The 19012-nt window shown below is 42.9% G+C and overlaps 1 protein-coding gene across 3 annotated transcripts in view; it reads left to right on the forward strand.

Annotated features, from left to right (window-relative positions):
• ARHGAP32 (Rho GTPase activating protein 32) overlaps window positions 1–18626 on the forward strand; it is a 264452-nt gene extending 245826 nt beyond the window's left edge. For 2 of the 3 annotated variants that reach the window (XM_029207542.1, XM_029207544.1), the window contains 8 exons: window positions 3578–3685; window positions 4310–4455; window positions 5071–5266; window positions 6822–6967; window positions 10549–10620; window positions 12467–13342; window positions 14029–15002; window positions 16264–18626. In XM_029207542.1, the coding sequence (XP_029063375.1) occupies window positions 3578–3685; window positions 4310–4455; window positions 5071–5266; window positions 6822–6967; window positions 10549–10620; window positions 12467–13342; window positions 14029–15002; window positions 16264–18516 (4771 nt within the window). In that variant the 3' untranslated portion in view covers window positions 18517–18626. The remainder of the gene's footprint in view (window positions 1–3577; window positions 3686–4309; window positions 4456–5070; window positions 5267–6821; window positions 6968–10548; window positions 10621–12466; window positions 13343–14028; window positions 15003–16263) is intronic. The other variant, XM_029207543.1, reaches the window with a different exon arrangement.
• The last annotated feature ends 386 nt before the right edge of the window (window positions 18627–19012 follow it).

Consider the following 19012-nt stretch of genomic DNA (forward strand, 5'->3'; position numbering starts at 1 on the left):
ATCTCATGATTAAAAAAAAAAATTACTTCTGAGAACTAACTGCCTGCCTTCCCTTCCTCCCTCATTCTTGTTTCTCTGAATGTTTCTCCTTTATAGCATCCTCTTCTGTTCTTATTTCATGGATATATCTCTTCCCTCTGTGAGAATATTATTGATAATTACAGGGTTTGTTTTGTTTTAAATTGTTCTCTGCTCATCACGGTACTTGTTTCTTCCTCATTTGGCGGCTCATCTTTATCAAGACTTTGCAGAGCATTCCACTGAGGTTTCATAGAAATCTTTCTAAAATTTTGTTTTATAAATGTTGATGGCATTTAACTTAACTATGAATTAAAATAACCTTGCATAAACAGTCATAGAAATACTTAACATTGGCTTTAGGTAAGCTTATAATTCAAATGATATTAGTCGAAGTGTTCAGTATGTTAGCCAGAGAAACTTACTGTGCCTTGGACGTTAATCATCGGTACGTTTTACAGAGGGAATTGAGAGTGTTATTGGTTAATCTTGTGGGTGAGTTAAGAGAACATCAGTAAGAAGAGTAGGAAGAAACCTATCATATATCATACAGAGAGAGAGTGTATGTGTGTGTATAGAGAGAGAGAAAGAGTATGTATGTATATATCATGTATACATACATGTGTATATTATATACATATATATGTATATATTTCTCATTTAGTGAAGTACAATTTGTTTTATTTATATTCCTTATATATTTATCCCCTGCAGTGTAGTACATTTATATCACCTATTATATATAATTTCTATATATTATAGAAATTATAGTGTAGGGCTTCTGGAGCCAATGGCCTGTGTTAGCTGTCTGACCTTGTGACCTTGGGCAAGTTCCTTTGCCTCTCTGGGCTCAGTTTCCCTGTTTGTAAGAGAGAGATAATAGTACTTTTCTCATAGGATTGTTACGAATATTAAAAGGAAAGCACTCAGAACAAGGCCTGTTAAATAATCACTATTTATATGAGTTAATAACCATTATTATTATCATTGTTATTGTCTGCTGTGTATCTTTATGTTTTTACTTTGTTGTGTATTTTATCTCTACAAACACACGTACACAGAAACAAATGTGTGTGTGAATATATATATATATAAAAATATGCTCACACACATACATATATATTTCCTACTATATTGATACATATAACTTTTTTACTATATTATGCTTATCTACTCTACTATTATTTATATTTCTTCTACCAAAGTATATATTCTTCTTTATTATATAGATATTTCTTAATAATATGTAGGTATTTCCCCAGGAAATTACATGTATAGCTCCCTTGCTGTCTATTTAATCTTCCCTCTTGAACATTATGTACCTTTCCTGCTATATATTATCTATTGTACAAATATCCTTCTGTATGTTTTTTATATTTACTGTATTGCCTATTCTAGATATAACCCCTCTAAAGTTTAAGCTCCCTGAGGTCACGAATCCTGTCTTATCACTGTATTCTCAGAATAGAAACCTTGCACATAGTAAATGTGCAGTTATATATTGCATATGCATTTTACATATTTTGTACACTATATATTTTATAGATTGCTGATATATGTCTATGTATATGGAATACGTATATCCTAATATCCTCTTTTCTTCTGATGTGCATTATTTACCTACCATGATGCCCACCTGTTTCACACATATTACTCACTGTATACATATTTCCTCCTTGGCATCTATCTCCTATGTAATGTGTTTTTATATTCTAGTTTCTTCTATGTAAGTTGTGTATCTTGTACTTCATATATCTCTTTTGATTCAGACTTTCTAAGATTTTAACATTCACATTTTCTAATTCCTTAATTGTTCTTGAAAAACGTGATTCTTAATAGTGTTCTTTCATGTGAATGAGCCATATGTTATATAAACCTTTCCCCTAATTTGCCTATTTAATCTGTTTGTATGGTGGGAGTTTTTCTCCAATTTTGAACACTGCTATGAGGACCATCCATTTACCTGAATCTTTTGGGGAATCAAGGTTATTTTTTTGGATAAAAATCTAGGAATTCTTGGAAATCAAAAGATCTTAAAAGTTTCTTCCCAACATAAAGCAGTTTTCAACTTGTATCTATAAGGTATATGCAGTGTATACTCTGCTAAACATGAAATGCTCACTTCATGGCACTCTGACTAAAATTCCCCCTTAGGTTTTAAAAAATCTTTACAATTAGATGTAAAGATTTACACTTAGATGTAAATCTTTACAATTAGGTGTGTGAATAAAATGGTGTCTTTTGTTTTAATTTGCATTTCTTTTAAAATACATTTCTGAAGTGCTTTAATCTTTACCTTCCTTCTTCTACTCCTCCGACTCCAAATAATAAAATTTTACGTTGTGTTCTAAATACATTTCTCAAGCTTCCTGTCTCTACATTGTCTCCAGGCCAGCCTCACTTCTGTCTCTGTGTCTTTCCTTATTTAACTTGTACAGAAGAGGGATCAAAAATTACCCCTTTTTTTTTGCCAGCTAGAGTAGATACTCAATGCTATTGATGAGCACAGACTTTGGAGCCAAGCTGACCTGGATTTGATTCCAGCACCGCTTGTCTCTGTAACCTGGGCCAACATTGGCTCTCTCACCCGTAAAATGGGGGATGGTAACACTGTGCTTGTGGGGTCTGTTGTGAGAATCTGGTGAGATTCCCTGTAGAGGCTTCTTGAACAGTGCCTTGAGCTGTTATCTTCCTTTTCTCAAATTCATGTCAGGCTCATCTGAATCTTGAAGCCTTATATGTTGACCACAATTTAATTTCAAATAATAGTCTTAAACTTCTGTCTCCTGTTCGTTGTCTTTAATACCTCTGTGTTTATCTGACTTGACTTACATTTAAGCTGATCATGCTTTATTTCCCAAAATACTCTGCCCTACTGTTTAATCTCTCTATATATAAAAAATTATTTAAATAAATCACACTTAGAATGTATAAGATAAACCAGGATATTAGGATTTGAAGTAGGCTTTCTATCCCAAGAGCATGTTATTTGTTCAAATATTTTCCCTCTTGGGTACCTACTGGAATTTTTCTTTTAACTCTTTTTAGACTTGTGAAATGTTTTCTTTTACAGAAGAAAAGTTTAAATTCCTTCCTGTTAGCACATGTCTGCTGCAAGTAGAATAGCATAACTTCTTGATAGTATTTGTCTAGAAACTAAATTTTGTGGAGGATTCACTTCACTGGTGTCCCTGAAACTAAATTTCTAACAGGCAGGAGCAAATATTCCTAAAGATTTCTTTAAAACTAAGGCTGTTTCGTTTTCTGAGCCAGTTCTCTCAGAAGCTTTCATTTCTTACTGCATCTGCCTTAGACTTTTTGTCTTAGTATTCTGTAGATGTAATTATCATATATAAAATGTAGAGTCCATAATATTCTGACAGCTCTGTAGTAGTAATAATATTCGAACGTAATAGGCAGCAAAAAAATTTGCTGGGGTTTTTATGGTTTCTTTTTCCATTTTGCCACTGAAAACTTACAAGTTAATTAGTGGAGCTTTTATGCTGTATACTGATACCTGGTGTTTCTTTTTGTTAATATGTTGTATTTCATTTTCCAGAACGCTGGAGTTCCTAATGAGACACTTGTCTCTTCTAGCTGACTATTGTTCCATCACAAATATGCATGCAAAAAACCTAGCAATTGTTTGGGCTCCAAACCTGCTAAGGTAAGTTGCATTTGACTTATGACCTGAAGTAGAAGCAGAGTGACTTTAAATAAAAGTAATTCATCAGTGTTCCTTAAGGATAATTTTTTTTAATTAATTTATTTATTTATTTATTTATTTTTGGCTGCGTTGGGTCTTTGTTGCTGCGCGCGAGCTTTCTCTAGTTGCGGCCAGCGGGGGGGCTACTCTTGGTTGCAGTGCGCAGGCTTCTCATTGCGGTGGCTTCTCTTGTTGTGGAGCACGGGCTCTAGGCGTGTGGGCTCAGTAGTTGTGGCTCGAGGGCTTTAGAGTGCAGGCTCAGTAGTTGTGGCACGTGGGCTTTGTTGCTCCGCGGCATGTGGAATCTTCCTGGACCAGGGCTTGAACCCGTGTCCCCTACATTGCCAGGCGGATTCTTACCCACTGTGCCACCAAGGAAGTCCAAGGATAATTTTTAAAAGTAAAACTAATATGTTGTTTTTATGAGCATCTTCCTAAAACAGGCAATCGGGGTTTAGCCAAGGCACTGTAAAAGTATGCTTTCTTCCTCTGGTTTGTCTGTGATTTACACATAAAGCGAAAAGTAATGCTCTTTAAGACTGCTGTTTTGGGGACCCTGTGATGGTAATGTTGTTTACCCCACAGATCAAAACAGATAGAATCGGCCTGCTTCAGTGGGACAGCAGCTTTCATGGAAGTGAGAATTCAGTCTGTCGTTGTTGAGTTCATCCTCAATCATGTTGACGTCCTTTTCAGTGGGAAGATCAGCGCGGTCATTCAGGAAGGGGCAGGTATGGCTCTAACAGATGTTGTTCACTACCAGGAACATGTATTAAAACCTCTACCAGATTGGGAAACTGCATTTCTTATCTCAATTTAATAAATCTGTCTTAGTAGAAAGCAGCTAATTTATATCTGTTCCCCAAAATGCACAATATAACAGTTATTTTGTATGTTTTTAGTGATTACTAAGTATTAGACCTATCACGATCTAAGTTCAGGGCCCATAAAAAATGTATCATGTCACCTATTATTGATGTATATAAAGGTGTAATGTAGAGCAGCAGAAGTAAAATTCCTTCCAAAACTAAAAATACATGAATGATACTAGGCCTTGCCTAGAATCTTTTAAGAAAAGAAAATAGTTAAATTACTTAAGGAATTTTATATTTATATCTATCACTGTTAATAACCTGGTATGTAATCTTCTATTCCTCACTTAGTATAAGGCTGTATTACTTTTACCATTTAAAAAACTTAATGAAGAAAATATAAAACAACACAGAAAGGGAGATAGATGGATGGACAGATAAGCAGATTGTTATATACACCCAGAGATATTTATATCTTTTCCCCCCCGTGTCATGAAGTTTGACTCTCTTCATTGCTTTTTTTTCTTTCCAAAGCTTCTCTATCAAGACCCAAGTCCCTGCTGGTTTCATCTCCATCCACCAAACTGCTGACACTGGAGGAGGCCCAGGCACGAACACAGGCTCAGGTCAATTCTCCAATTGTGACTGAAAACAAATATATCGAAGTAGGAGAAGGACCTGCTGCACTTCAGGGAAAATTTCACACCATAATTGAGTTCCCACCTGAAAGGTAAAATTCATTTAGTCCTCCTCAAAAATGTGCATTTCGTGGCTATTTGTAATTTTCTTTTCTTTTACTTTTGCATTTTAGTATTACTATATTGATTCTGTGCCAGTCCCAGAAAGACCTGTTCCTTCGACTCCGGATGTTACCTCATAGGGGCTGATGTGAATGATTCTCGAAAAGCATTACAACATCATGTCATTGTTGGAAAGGAGAGGAAAGTCTGCTGTACAGGGAATATTGTTAGGAAAATGATACATTTCCTCTACGTAGGGTGTCATTTTCTCTCTGAAATATGTTGTTGAGAAATTTGTTTAGAAATAAACGTTGCGACAGCTTATTCAAAAAACAGTGAATGGCTGATGGCGTGGCATGGGTTCCCACTGAGTTCACACTAGACCAGTGCTCCTCGCAGCGCATCTCCCGACTGGCGGGTCATTCTTGGCCAGCCCCAACCCCAGACCCACTGCACCAGAACTCTGGGCTGGGGTCCCGCAGTCAGTCTTTTATCAGACCTTCCAGGTGGTTCTGATGTGTGACAAAGTTTGAGAACCACTGCTGTTCACTCTCTCAGTGTCCTTTCCAGCTCCTATTCTCTGTTTCTCTAAAGAAATGGTAATAACACGGTTTTTATATCTTCTTTACTAAGTTACTGTGGGAAGACTAATGTATGTGAGTTAATTTTGACCTCGGGTTACTGCTTTGGCTATTACATAGGAATGTGAAAACTTCAACTCCGTGGATTTGGATAGTACTAATGAAAGTTGAGAACTTATTTCTGCATGTTAGTATACTTCTCTAAATTCCTTTCATTTCCCTTGACAATAGTAAGTTAGAACATCTTTGTCATTCTAAGTTTATCTTCAGTTTCTTGAATTTACATGATACCTCTGTAATTTTCTCAAAAACCCCTTTATAGAATAGTAATCAAGAGTGTCGATGTTGGGATACAGATAGACCTGGGTTCCAACTCTGACTGCATTATTTACTAGTTTTACAACATTAAGGAAGTCACTTCAACTTCTTAGTGTCATAATTTCCTCAGTTGTAAAATGAGAATAGTAATACCTCATACGGTTTTATATAACTTAAATGAGATACTACATATACAGTTAGCATAGTGCCTGGCATTCAATATATGTTAGTTATTTTTCTTAATACTTTTCATTTTTGGCTTAATTCTCTTTCCTCACAGCTAAAAGCATTTTCTTCAACTCTATTTTATTTTTGGAGTTTTAATATTTTCTATTCCCAAATATGTCTTATTCTCACTTATTTCATGGATTGTGAGGTTAGATCCAAATATGAAAATCTGTATAAAAGTTATCTTTGTGAAACTAGTTACTACTATTAAAATTCATAGATTTAATTTTCATTTCCTGCTTTATTTAGCTGCACAGCTCAGCCGCACTGAGTAGAGTGAGCTCTGTGGAAGGTGGAGGTTTACTGTGTCAGCTGGGCCTCATCCAGGCTGCTTGGTTCTTTCCATCATTTACTCATTGTCCATAAGTAAAGGTAGCCGCCCCTTGGGTATCTTTATACAGATTATTTTCTCTCATAGGAGGAGGCCTCAAAATAAAATGAAAAAGTCTCCTGTGGGCAGCTGGCGTTCCTTTTTCAACCTGGGGAAATCATCATCTGTTTCTAAACGAAAGTTGCAGCGCAATGAGAGTGAGCCTTCAGAGATGAAAGCCATGGCTCTGAGAGGTCAGTGCGCCACGCCCTCCCTTCTCTCTGCGCTGTGGGAGCAGCTTGCCTGCAGGGCCATGCTTCCCAGCCTGTCAGGCGGCTCTTCTCTCACTCAGACGCAGACTCACCACATCGTTATAACAGGCCTCAACAGGAGGCGTCCTAGTTGTGTTGTTACACGTGAATTGTCTTCTTTTACCAGTGTTTTATCCCCAAATACATATTATATGTAAGTGTGTAGAAGTTCCCAATTCCTTTGGAAACTATATAGATAATATGTAGTGTAAATGTGTTTAAAAATTCACAATATATTTGTAATGTAGTTTGTATATTGTTGGGAATAAAAAATAACTGCTGTGGTATTTAAACTTACTAGTCTACATATTTATAGATTTTAAAAATGACAAAATCATATTTCAACATGCCTCTAAGGGTTTATAAGTCTTATAACCAAAGAAGGTATCTTTTTACCAGATGATTCATTGATGAGAGTATCTTATGGGATAGATAAATCTATTACTGTGTTGTTGAAAGTACAGCCCTTTTAAAAATCATTTAAATCTACTGATGTTAACAGGTTCTGAATCTAGGAAGGAAAGTAGTGCTTACTTCTTGGGTAATGTTAGAAATACAACATTCAGTTCATTTAATTCATCATTCATTCAGTTTGCAATCATGTACTAAGCAAGTGCTAGATATTTTGATAGCAGCTTCTGCGGATAGAAAGAAAATTAAGACACCACCCCTGCCTTCCATGTCTTATGTGGGACATCATATGTGTAAGAAAATAAATTTCATGCAGAATCATAGCTATTGAAATAGAGGCTTATGTGAGGTATTTATGGCAAGAATTGTCAGTTCATGTGGGGAGAGGAAAGAGAACCTTGACTTGGGTTCTGAAGGATAAGTAGGGATTCACCTGATCAACAAGGGACTGAGAAAGGTATTTCAGGAAGTGGGAGCAGAGTGTGTGCTGGTGTGTGGAACAGGGAGCCATGACAAACGTGGCTGGTGGGATGGTACACAAAGAGGTTCCAGTTCTTAGGGGCCCGGGAAGCTTGCTGGAGTTTTGGTTTTGTCCTGCATTCCTTGTGGCGGGGGGTCATTGAATGGCTTTGTTACGGAGTCCAAGCTCGCTCTGCTTGCTGCGCGACAGCGGGCCAGTAAATCAGAGACGAGGTATTGAGGCAAGGAATACGGCCGCAGACCGAGAAGATGGCAGACTAAAGTCTCAAAATAACCATCTCATCGGGGGTTTGGATGCCAGCTTCTTTTATGTATAGCACAGAGAGGGGGAGGAGATGAGGAAGTAAAGTAAAAAGGCCGTAAGTTTTGCATGTATCACCTGGAATGGCCAACCTCGGGGAGGGGACGTGTTAATTTCTTCTTTCTTGCAGCCATCCCCAGCTGGACAGGGTCCGGATGTTTCCCTGAACAAAGGCACTTTGGTTTAACCTTCAGGCAGAGGAGCAGGGTTCCCCGAGGCAGGCCATTATGTATAGACAGTATCCTTTTAGTGAACCAAAGTAGCGGAGAGCAAAGGTTAAAGTGAAAGAAACAGATCCAACATGTAGTCCCGGTTTGTCTCTTCCCTGTTACACCTTCAGTATATAACATGATCGGGTTTGGGTTTAAGAAAGATGACTTTGGCAACAGCATAGGGAATATATGGGAAGAGGACAAGACCTGGAGACGGGACAGTAAATCAGGAGACACTTCAAATTGTGCAGGCAAGAAACGATGAGTGTCTGGAATAAGCAGTGGCCATGGGAGTGGGAAATAGATCGGAGAAGTGTTCAGGAAGCTGAATCTACAGGGTGGGTGACCAAATGGTGGTGAAAAACGAGGAGGATAATTTTCAGGTTTTGATTAAACGGTAAGGGAGTTGGTGGTGCCATTATGCCTGTAGGGAACAGTAGGTTGGGGAAGAAAAATAATGTGTTAATTTTGGACATAGTGAGTTGGACCTGCCCAAGAGGTGATTAATAGTATAGATCTGGCATTCAATAAAGGGGTTTAATCTAACTAGAAATGCAGATTTGAAAGTCATCAGCAAACCAAGGGTGAAAACCCTAGGGATGTATTCTATGGCCAAAGGAGAGCCCGTTGAGTGAGGGAAGCGAGTTGGGGCCTGTTGAGTTGGGAAGCGAGTTGAGTTGGGAAGCGAGTCCTGGAGAAAAGCAGTGTTTAGAGGGTGGAGAAGGCAGAGCTGTCATGAAAGGAGAGTGAGAACAAACGGTGCCTAGGCAGGGAACAAGAGCTGGGCGCCAGCAGCGGAAGTCAGGGAGGAAGGGCTTACAAGGAAGTGTCAGCAGCCTTGAGCACTGCCAAGAGGCTGAAAGAGGATGAGGATGTTTAACAAATAAGATTCAACATGTGTAATTAATTAAATGACCTGTGTTAATTTCCTAGGGCTGCCCTAACAAATTGCCACATATTGAGTGGATAAAAACAACAGGAATTTGTTTCCTCACAGTTCTGGAGGCTAAAAACTGAAATCAGGGTGTCAGCAGGGCCGTGTTCCCTCTGAAGGATCCAAAGAATCCTTCCTGGCCTCTTCCAGCTTCTGGGGACACCTGGTATTCCTTGGCTTGCGGTGGTTCCACTCCAGTCCTGCCTCCATCTTCACGTGGCTTTTGCTCTGTCTCTCTGCATCTTTTCTTCTTAAAAGGATACCAGTCATTGGATTTAGGGCTCACCCTAAATCCAGCTTTGTTGCTGAAATATCGGCTTCCCTGTGCACCGATGCCGAACAGAAATATGGAGACAGAGATTTTGGAGGAAGAGAGAGATGGCTTTATTTTTCTGCCAGGCAGAAGGGAAGACACAGCAGGCTAGTGCCTCAAGAGCTGTGCCCCCCTGTCCTGGGGAATTACAGGGGTTCTTATAGGTGGAACTCCCAAGGATAAGTGATAGGATCAAAGTGGTGAAGGTCTTGCATTCTTCTTCTTCTTCCAGTATCTTAAACCAGTCACTGCTGGCGTCAGGCAGCCTGTTAATTGGGTCCGTTCGTCTCTGGGTTATCAGCCTGCGACCTTCTTTCTGAAATGTAAACAGCTACAAGGGGTGATTTGCTACAAGAGAACGCAGCAGAGAGTAAATGCCAGGTGCAGGGTATGCAGTTCATATGGAATCAGAGAGTAAATTAGCTTTGTGAAGGACATGTCTAGCTACAAGTATTTGTTAGTAGTAACAGCTAAAGAATAACCAGGATTGCTTAACTCTTTCAGGGCTGTTTATGCTGTTTCCCCAGCCTGTTCATTGTTGCTTATTTCTCTTGTTTATCAGAAAAGTCTCATTTCTATTTTCACTGCAACAGTATGAGATCATCTCAAGACATACTGATCTTTAGGAAATATAAAAGCAAGTTTTAAAACTCATCTCTATTCTCAAGTTCATAATCCTTCAGAAAAGATTTTTCACATAGGAAACCACTTGAGAACGGTACAACACATTATAAAATACAATGCAAAACTGAATATGGTTGCAAAAATAGAATTACTCTCGGAAGTTAAATATATGCACAGAAAGCACTGCTCCCTTCCAGTACGTATGTAGCGGTGAGTAAAGCCTGACGCTGTTTGGTTTCGACTCCCCAGGCGGCAGGGCAGAAGGGACCTTGCGCTCAGCTAAGAGTGAGGAGTCTCTGTCTTCTCTTCACGCCGCCGACGGTAAGACTAAAGCATCAGTGGTTTTCTTCCAGAATGTATTTCATAAAAGGACACACAATTAAGTATATTTTATAAGTACATGCTTAGTAAATAGGCTATAGACTATGATTTCCTAAAGATACTAGTATCTGTTGATATTTAGCATTGTCCATTGATGTTTTAATATGGTAACAGTCTTTAATTTCGTCACTTTTGACATGATTGCTATTCAATTTACATAAAAATAGGTGAGTGTTTTAAGTTAACCATTTATATTTATTAAGGCCCAGTGGAAAATGGTGTTAATAGTATTTCTTTAAATTTCACAATGAGAGCACAATGTTTGTTACAAAGTGCAAAATTAAGCAGTTTTGATGTTTAGACCAGTAGTCTTTTGTCTTGCAAGTTTAACCTGAGGTTAAATCTCATACATCACTTTGGCTAGAGGCAGCCCTCACTATCTGAGGATGGTTAGCACCAGGAGAAGGCAGCTTAAAGTGAATCTGCTTAAAATGGGGACCAAAATTTTATGGCAAATAGTACAAAAAGATTTGATTGCAACTTGAAGAACAAAACGTAAAACTTTTGAAAATAACTTCTTCGCTTCCGTTAAGGATAAATCGGGTTATAGTTACAACTCTGTACTAATTTTTAGAATGAACAAAGATTACTTCCATGTTGACTTGGAGGGAGGTAGAACTTTTTTGACAAAGCCATGTAGTTTAGCAAATAGGACATCCTCCACGTCGTGTTTGGCTTGTGCAGCAGTATGATAAAAAAAAAAGGCACTTGTTGCAAAAATAATCAAGAGCTGCATTGATTTCCCACGGACTTTTCTTAATCCATTGGTATTGAAATTGTGCTCTTTTGAAGTTTCCTGGGGTGTCTTCCTTCTGGTCAACTTTCTCATCCTCATTTATAACTTCTAACTGCCAGGTCCTCATTGACCAATGGCTCTGCTTGCGATTCAACAAATCCTCGCATTTCACTTCAGTTGGGTGTCTGACATCTTACTGGTTTTCCAAGATTTTCCATTTCACTGAAGTCAAGAGAATGGTTCACAAAAACATTGCAGTGGGCTGGGTAGGTGCTTGATTTAAGCAGCAAATAGTATTTGAGTAGGGATTAATTTTATAAGTGGTCAGCACATTAGCGGATGTGTTTGTGTTAAGACAGTGCCTCTTTATAGTACATTTTCACTATGGCAATCCTAATCATTGTAATAGAATAACGAGATAGAGGACTTCTTTTACCAGTTAGACGTTTAGCAGTATCATAAAATCAGGTAATACTCTACCACTCTTAAGGCCTCTCCTTGAGAAACTTAAAGCCTGTTCTTGTTAAAGAAAAAAAATACTATTTTTAAGTATTTGAAAGGAATCCTTTACTAAATATATGTAAACACTTTTTTTTTTTTTTTGAGAAGTTCAATTTTGTAGTAATTTGGGTATGAGGATTTTTCCTCAGAAAAACAAACAGAAAACCCTTTTTGCTATTGTATATCCAAAGTACCATTTAAAATGGTTAGTTCTACCTCACAAATCATGTGTGAGGTCAGTGATAAAATCAGACAAAAAGAAATGAAAAACTTGGGCAAAGTCACAAGAGTCAGTGTTGGGCTAGTAATAGAATCTAAGAGTTTTGAGTCCTTTTTCCTATTGAAACCATCAAATGCATTCTTCCTCTGATTGTATCAGATGTGTTTGTTACTTAGCATTTGCTTTGGGAGTTCCATCTGTGTGCCCCAAGAGACAATTATGTTTTCTTACTCTACATGGTATGTTTCTGCTGTACTGAGTAGATGATTTCTCACGGCACCGTGTATCCTATGACATTCATACTCTGATATTGTATCCATTTTTACCAGGTGATTCCAAGCTGTTCCGACCCAGAAGACCCAGATCTAGCAGCGATGCCCTGAGTGCCTCTTTTAATGGAGAGATGCTGGGGAACCGCTGTAATTCCTACGATAATCTGCCTCACAACAATGGAAGTGAGGAGGAAGTAGGGCTGCTGCACATTCCGGCTCTCGTGTCTCCTCATTCAGCTGAGGATGTTGATCTGAGCCCACCAGACATCGGGGTAGCCAGCCTGGATTTTGATCCGATGTCATTTCAGTGCAGTCCTCCTAAGGCCGAATCAGAATGTCTGGAGAGCGGGGCTTCCTTTTTAGACTCATTGGGATACTCCAAGGATAAACAGGGTACCAATAGAAAGGACACAGAAGCAGGTGGTAGCCAGTCTCAGACTCCAGGAAGCACTGCAAGTTCTGAACCTGTCTCACCTCTTCAGGAGAAACTGAGTCCATTCTTTACCCTGGACTTGAGCCCAACTGAAGAGAAACCATCTAAGCCAGCCTCGTTCACTGAAAAGGTCGTCTATGCTTTCTCTCCAAAGATTGGACGGAAATTAAGCAAATCCCCCTCTCTGAACATATCTGAGCCAATTTCAGTGACCCTTCCCGCTCGGGTGTCGGAAGTCATCGGTACCGTCGCAAACACAGCAGCCCAGAACGCACCTTCTCCAGCTTGGAACAAAAGTGGCGAAGAAAGTGATGTCATAAATAGATCCCCCACCCAGGTAGTAAAGATAAAAGCAAACGAGAGAGAGGCCCAGGAAGGGTGTGAGTCTGAAGTCCAGCCCCTGGACCAGGTGGCTGCTGCAGACGCAGACCCGCCAGGGAAGGAGGAGCCTGCCTCAAGCAGTCAGAGTAAGGCTGTACCTTCTGGACAGACTCAGACAGGTACCATTTGTTTTCCTCCATTCTTTCTTTAAGCTAAGAGGGATCTTCAATCCCGTGTGCCAACTGTGCCTTTTAAGAGAAATTTACTCCACAGCTAGCCTTTAATCAAACAGAATGTTTTTCTAGGTGGTGCTGATGGCTCAAAGCCCTAAATTAAAATCAGTCAAACAGAAAATCCCCCAAAGGGCCAGTGGTCCTGCTTCAAACCTTCATAAAGTCCCCTTATCTCCTTGGACAGTCAGAATTCCTGGATAATTTTTGCACAGCTTCGTAGCTCTTGATTCTGTTTTCTCTTCTGATAAAATACCTAAATTATAGCCTTACAAGTTAACCAGCCAGCCTACACCGTCAAATATAAAAACTATTCTTAATGACAATCTGCAAGCACTTGAAGCTTGTTTTTTAAGCAATCTTTTCTGAGCCAGGTGAGGGACCTGCTTCACCCCCATCTCTGTAGCAATCCAAGAGGAGATTGCAATCTTAAACACTCTTTTGTTTTAGTTTTCCTTCTGAACCAGATGTGTTTTCTGCAGAATTTGCATGTGGGATAGAAGATCGTGGATTGCCATTTTGAAATATGGAAGGCACCCATTTTTTTAGTGATGAAATGGGGAGTGTTTGGCTTTCCGTATAGGATAACACAAGCTACCTTTTCACTTTCATTTTTTTTCCCAATTTCCCACCAGGAGCAGATACCCATGACCCCCCTCAGGATTCCGTTCCTGTAAGTTCAGTCTCTCTTATCCCACCACCACCGCCTCCGAAAAATGCTGCCCGCCTGTTGGCGCTGGCCTTAGCTGAGTCTGCACAGCAAGCCTCGACCCAGTCATTGAAGAGACCGGGCGCTTCCCAGGCTGCTTGTACACATTATGGAGACACAGCAGTGGCTGCGACTGAAGAGAAACTGCCTACTGCCTACTCTAGTGCTACCTTAGATAAAGCCTATTTCCAAATCGATAGGCCAGCTGAGCAGTTCCACCTCCAGACCAAGGCCTCCGGAAACTGTGACCAGCCAGCACCGGATACGGCAGCTACTGGGGTTTATACCCATTCCAGCGCCACTGAATCTGGGGAGCAGCGACACCCAGCAGACATACCAGGCGATCAGCCGCCTCGAATCTATTTATCTGGGGACCCAGAAAAGGCCAGAGTCACTTCAGTTCCCTTAATAGATTCTGAGTCTGATGTTCACATAAGTTTCCCTGAAGACCAGTCTGTGAAGACCAGTATGCCGACTGTCTCCTTTGTGGGCCAGGATCAGCTTCGTTTCTACAGTGGAGACCAGCCTCCTTCTTATCTTGGTGCAAGTGTGGATAAGCCCCTTCACCCTTCAGAACTTGCAGACAGAGCTCCCGCACCTTCTAATTTGCCTAGGGACAAAATCTACCCTCCTCCTGGGTCCCCTGAAGAGAATACCAGCACAGTCCCCGTGGCCTACATGACCACTGCTCCAGCAGCAGCTGACTTGAGCGCCAGGGAAGCCAACTGGGATGTGGTCGAACAGCCCAGCACAGCCGGGTTCACCGCTGCCACCCTCCAGCGCGGTCACAGAACTAATCGTCCCCTCCCCCCGCCTCCTTCCCAGAGACCCTCAGAGCAGCTCCCAGTCCTGGGGCAGGTACAAGCCGCAGCCAGTATAGGACTAAACAACGCCCACAAGGTAAGAAGGGGGGAAGTCAGTGAGATGAAATGTGTATTTTTCCGAAGGTATGTCACTCTCCAGCAGGGTGTGTTGTTACCTTGAGTGAGATCTGACATCTGCCTTTAAGTCCTGTGGCAGGTTTCCATGAAACATTTCCCGGTTGAGGTTGGGATCTGCCTTTATTGTGATGCTGGTTTTCCTCTGAAAAAGGAGTGGTTACTCGATGGCTCTAGTTTAACGATACCTGCTCCCTCTAGTTCCTAAGCATGTAGGTAGTTTCTTCGTAGAGATACGAAGAGATTGTGAACAAACGAGTCAAGCTGGGCCTTAGGTGTCAGGGTTGCAGGGTTTTCCCGGCTCCATCACTGATTCATTGTGGCTCTGGGCAAGTCGTCCAACCACCTCTGCCAGTTACTCACATCTGCACTACCAAAGCGCTGTATTCTCAGGACACTTGAAAGACTTTCTGCCTTACAGACTTTTTAGCAATATCAGAGATGACAGTGTCTTAGGACTTGTTATTTTCTCAGCATTAACCAGCAGATTGTTCTATAGTTAAGCACCTGTTTTGATGAGAGAATGTTACACGCAGAATGATAAGGGTTTTTGTGGTCACCTTGAACTAAAAGGACTTCATATCTAGTCTTCTGTGCGGGATGCTCTTTCTAGTGGCTGCTTCTCAAGGGGAGCATGTTTGCAGCCCTGCAGTGAGGACCACGTTTGGCTTCTGCTGCCACAGACCGGCTGGAGCACAAGGAGGGAGGGAGAGACAGGGACTGTTGGATGCCACCTAGACGAGTCCCTTTCTGTCCTTCCCTGGACTGGGGGCTAAAAACTGTCCACTGGGCAGCCGTGAGTCACTTTAAAAACCTCTCCAGATAGAACCAATGCTTCTTGTTTAACAGAATGTTCTTGGTGTTGAGACTGAGCTGCATAGATAGACAGGGTGTATGTTTTTAAGCCTGGTGGTTATTTGGCTAAACTTCTGTTTGGTCTGCACAGTAAGACAGTGTCATGGGCCACCTCATCTCACGTTGAAAACCTATCGTAAATGAGAACAGCTCTCCAAAGATGGGATGGCTGCTACACCAGATGGCCACACAGGCCTTCTTTCCGTGGCAGTGGGGACAGGTCAGTCTCTGTCCTGTGCAGTGTATCCGCACAGCTTGGGAAATTTCAAGCTGCTGCCCCAATGGCCTCAACTTGTGAGTTTAATAGCGTTTGATTCCATAGAGGGGAGCAGAAAAGACAAACTCACACTGTTATCATCTTTCAATAGGTTCAAGGAGTAGTTCTGGCTCCAGAGAGGCCGCCTGAACCCAGAGCCCTGGGTGACCCCACGCCTGTCCTGGCCGGCGACGGTGGGGCCGCCGCGCAGTGTCCCGCCTCTGCACCCGCTCCCCAGCCCAGCCTTCCCGAAAAGGTGCGGGAAGGTGCCAGGGCCCCCCCACTGCACCTGCGCGGTGAGCCCGTCCCCGTGCACTCCTCCTGTGGCTTCCCTACCCCGGGGCCCCCCACCAGGACCATGGAGAATAAAATCGCCGCTGCCATCCACTCCAGCTGCCCAGACACGTCCAGCAGCTCTGGGCACCACACCTTTGTCACGACTTCCTCAGCCTCCGTGGAGGACGTTTTGCCTTTACCAGTCCCTGTCCCACAAGCCAAGCATGCCTCTCAGAAAACTGCGTATTCCACCTTTGCTAGGCCTGATGTCACCACTGATCCCTTTGGTCCAGAAAACTGTTTGCATTTCAGTATGACTCCAAGCTGCCAGCACCGCCCCCAGAGCGTCCCCCCTCATCACGGCAAAGTGGAGCAGCACCAAGCGTACGGCTCCAGATCAGAGCCGCCAGCCTCCATGGGTCCTCGTTACAACACGTACGTGGCCCCAGGAAGAAACGTGTCTGGACACCACCCGAAGCCATGCGGCCGGGCCGAATACGTGTCCTCTCTGAGCTCCTCCGTTAGGGGCAGTTGTTACTCCGAAGAAATGCCCCTGTACCCCACCATCCGCAGGGTGCAGTCTCTCCACACCCCTCCGTCGTCCATGATTCGCTCTGTCCCCATTTCGAGGACAGAGGTGCCCCCAGATGATGAACCAGCCTACTGCCCAAGACCCCTGTACCAGTATAAGCCATATCAGTCCTCCCAGGCCCGCTCAGATTATCACGTGACTCAACTCCAGCCTTACTTTGAGAATGGCCGGGTGCACTACCGCTACAGCCCCTATTCCAGTTCTGGTCCCTACTACAGCCCAGACGGGGCCCTGTGTGACGTGGATGCCTACAGCACAGTGCAGCTGAGGCCCCTTCACCGCCTGCCCAACCGCGACTTTGCTTTCTACAATCCTAGGCTGCAAGGAAAGAACGTGTACGGCTACGCTGCTTTGCCTTCACGTCCCCGGGCCAATGTGACTGGCTCGTTCTCTGCTAATGACCACAGTGTAGTCAACATGCCTCCAGTCGCCGAGGTAAAGCACACTTACACCTCATGGGATTTTGAGGACATGGAAAAATACCGCCTGCAGTCCATCCGGAGGGAGAGTCGTGCGCGGCAGAAGGTGAAAGGGCCTGTTATGTCCCAGTATGACAACATGACCCCCGTGGTGCAAGATGACTTGGGTGGGATCTATGTCATCCACCTGCGGAGTAAATCAGATCCTGGGAAAACTGGACTTCTCTCGGTGGCAGAAGGAAAGGAGGGGCGGCACCCAGCCAAGGCCCTCAGTCCCGAGGGAGATGACCGCCTCTATAGGAAGCATCTGGAGCCGGAGTTCGACAGAGCCCACCACCATGGAGGACACGGCAGTGGGCAGTCAGAGAAGCCGACCCTCCCTCAGAAGCAAAGTAGCCTCAGGAACAGGAAGCTGCATGACATGGGTTGTAGTCTCCCTGAGCACAGGGCACATCAGGAAGCAAGCCATAGGCAATTGTGTGAATCAAAAAACGGGCCACCTTACCTACAGGGAGCCGGCCAGTTAGATTATGGGCCCAAAGGGATTCCGGACACTTCTGAGACAGTCAGCTACCATAACTCTGGAGGGAAATATATTCCATCAGGGCAGGAGTCTCTAAGACTGAACCACAAAGAGGTGAGGCTCCCCAAGGAGCTGGAGAGGCCTCGGGCTAGGCAGATTGCAGCCCCAGAGAAACACTCCAGAGACTGCTGCAAGGAGGGGGAACTCCTCGCGCAGTCAGCAGTCCCACCCCCTAAGCCAGAGAGGAGTCACAGCCTGAAGCTCCACCATACCCAGAACGTGGAGAGGGACCCCGGCGTGCTGTACCAGTACCAAACACATGGCAGGCGCCAGGGCAGTGGGACTGTCGGGCCCCAGTACGATAACCTGGAGGGCTACCACTCCCCGCCCCAGCACCAGCGAGGAGGCTTCGGAGCAGCGGCGATGGGCACGTATGTGCCCCCCAGCTTTCCCCACCCACAGAACAGAACATATGCTACAGCTCTGGGGCAGGGCGCCTTCCTGCCCACAGAGCTGTCCTTGCAGCATTCTGAGACACAGGTCCATGCGGAATGAGCCCCGGGAGCAATAGAGTTGAAGCAGCCTCTGCTGGACAGTGGACTGTTCTATTTTTTTCAGTAACCAAAAAAAAAAAAAAAAAAAAAGCTACAGAACCCCCGACCACATTTAAAAATTAAGAAGAAAAATAAATCACCATCTTTTTCCCCCTTCCCTGCTTCATCACCACCTCTTCCATCTACAAACTGTCATTTTTGTCATTTAAAGATCTGAAAGATTGTACAGCACTGTGTTGAAAATCTCATAAAGAAATTTGTTACAGACCATACTTGCCATATATAAGGGCTGATTTGTAAGAGCCTGAGGACTGCCTTTAACTGAATTTGAGTTTGACTTCGTCCTTCCTAGCATATTCTGTGTCCTTCAGAGCCTGATGCCCACTTCCCTGAAGGTCTTTGTGTGTCCTGTCTGTTCCCACTTGCTTTCCCAGTAGCCATGTCTTGCCTAGAGGGATACCCGTTTTTCTAACTTCATTCCCCCTGTCTTAGAAGGG

This window comes from Monodon monoceros, unplaced genomic scaffold, assembly GCF_005190385.1.
Source record: "Monodon monoceros isolate NGI ecotype Baffin Bay Population unplaced genomic scaffold, NGI_Narwhal_1 Super_Scaffold_7, whole genome shotgun sequence".
Classification (NCBI taxonomy): Eukaryota; Metazoa; Chordata; class Mammalia; order Artiodactyla; family Monodontidae; genus Monodon; species Monodon monoceros.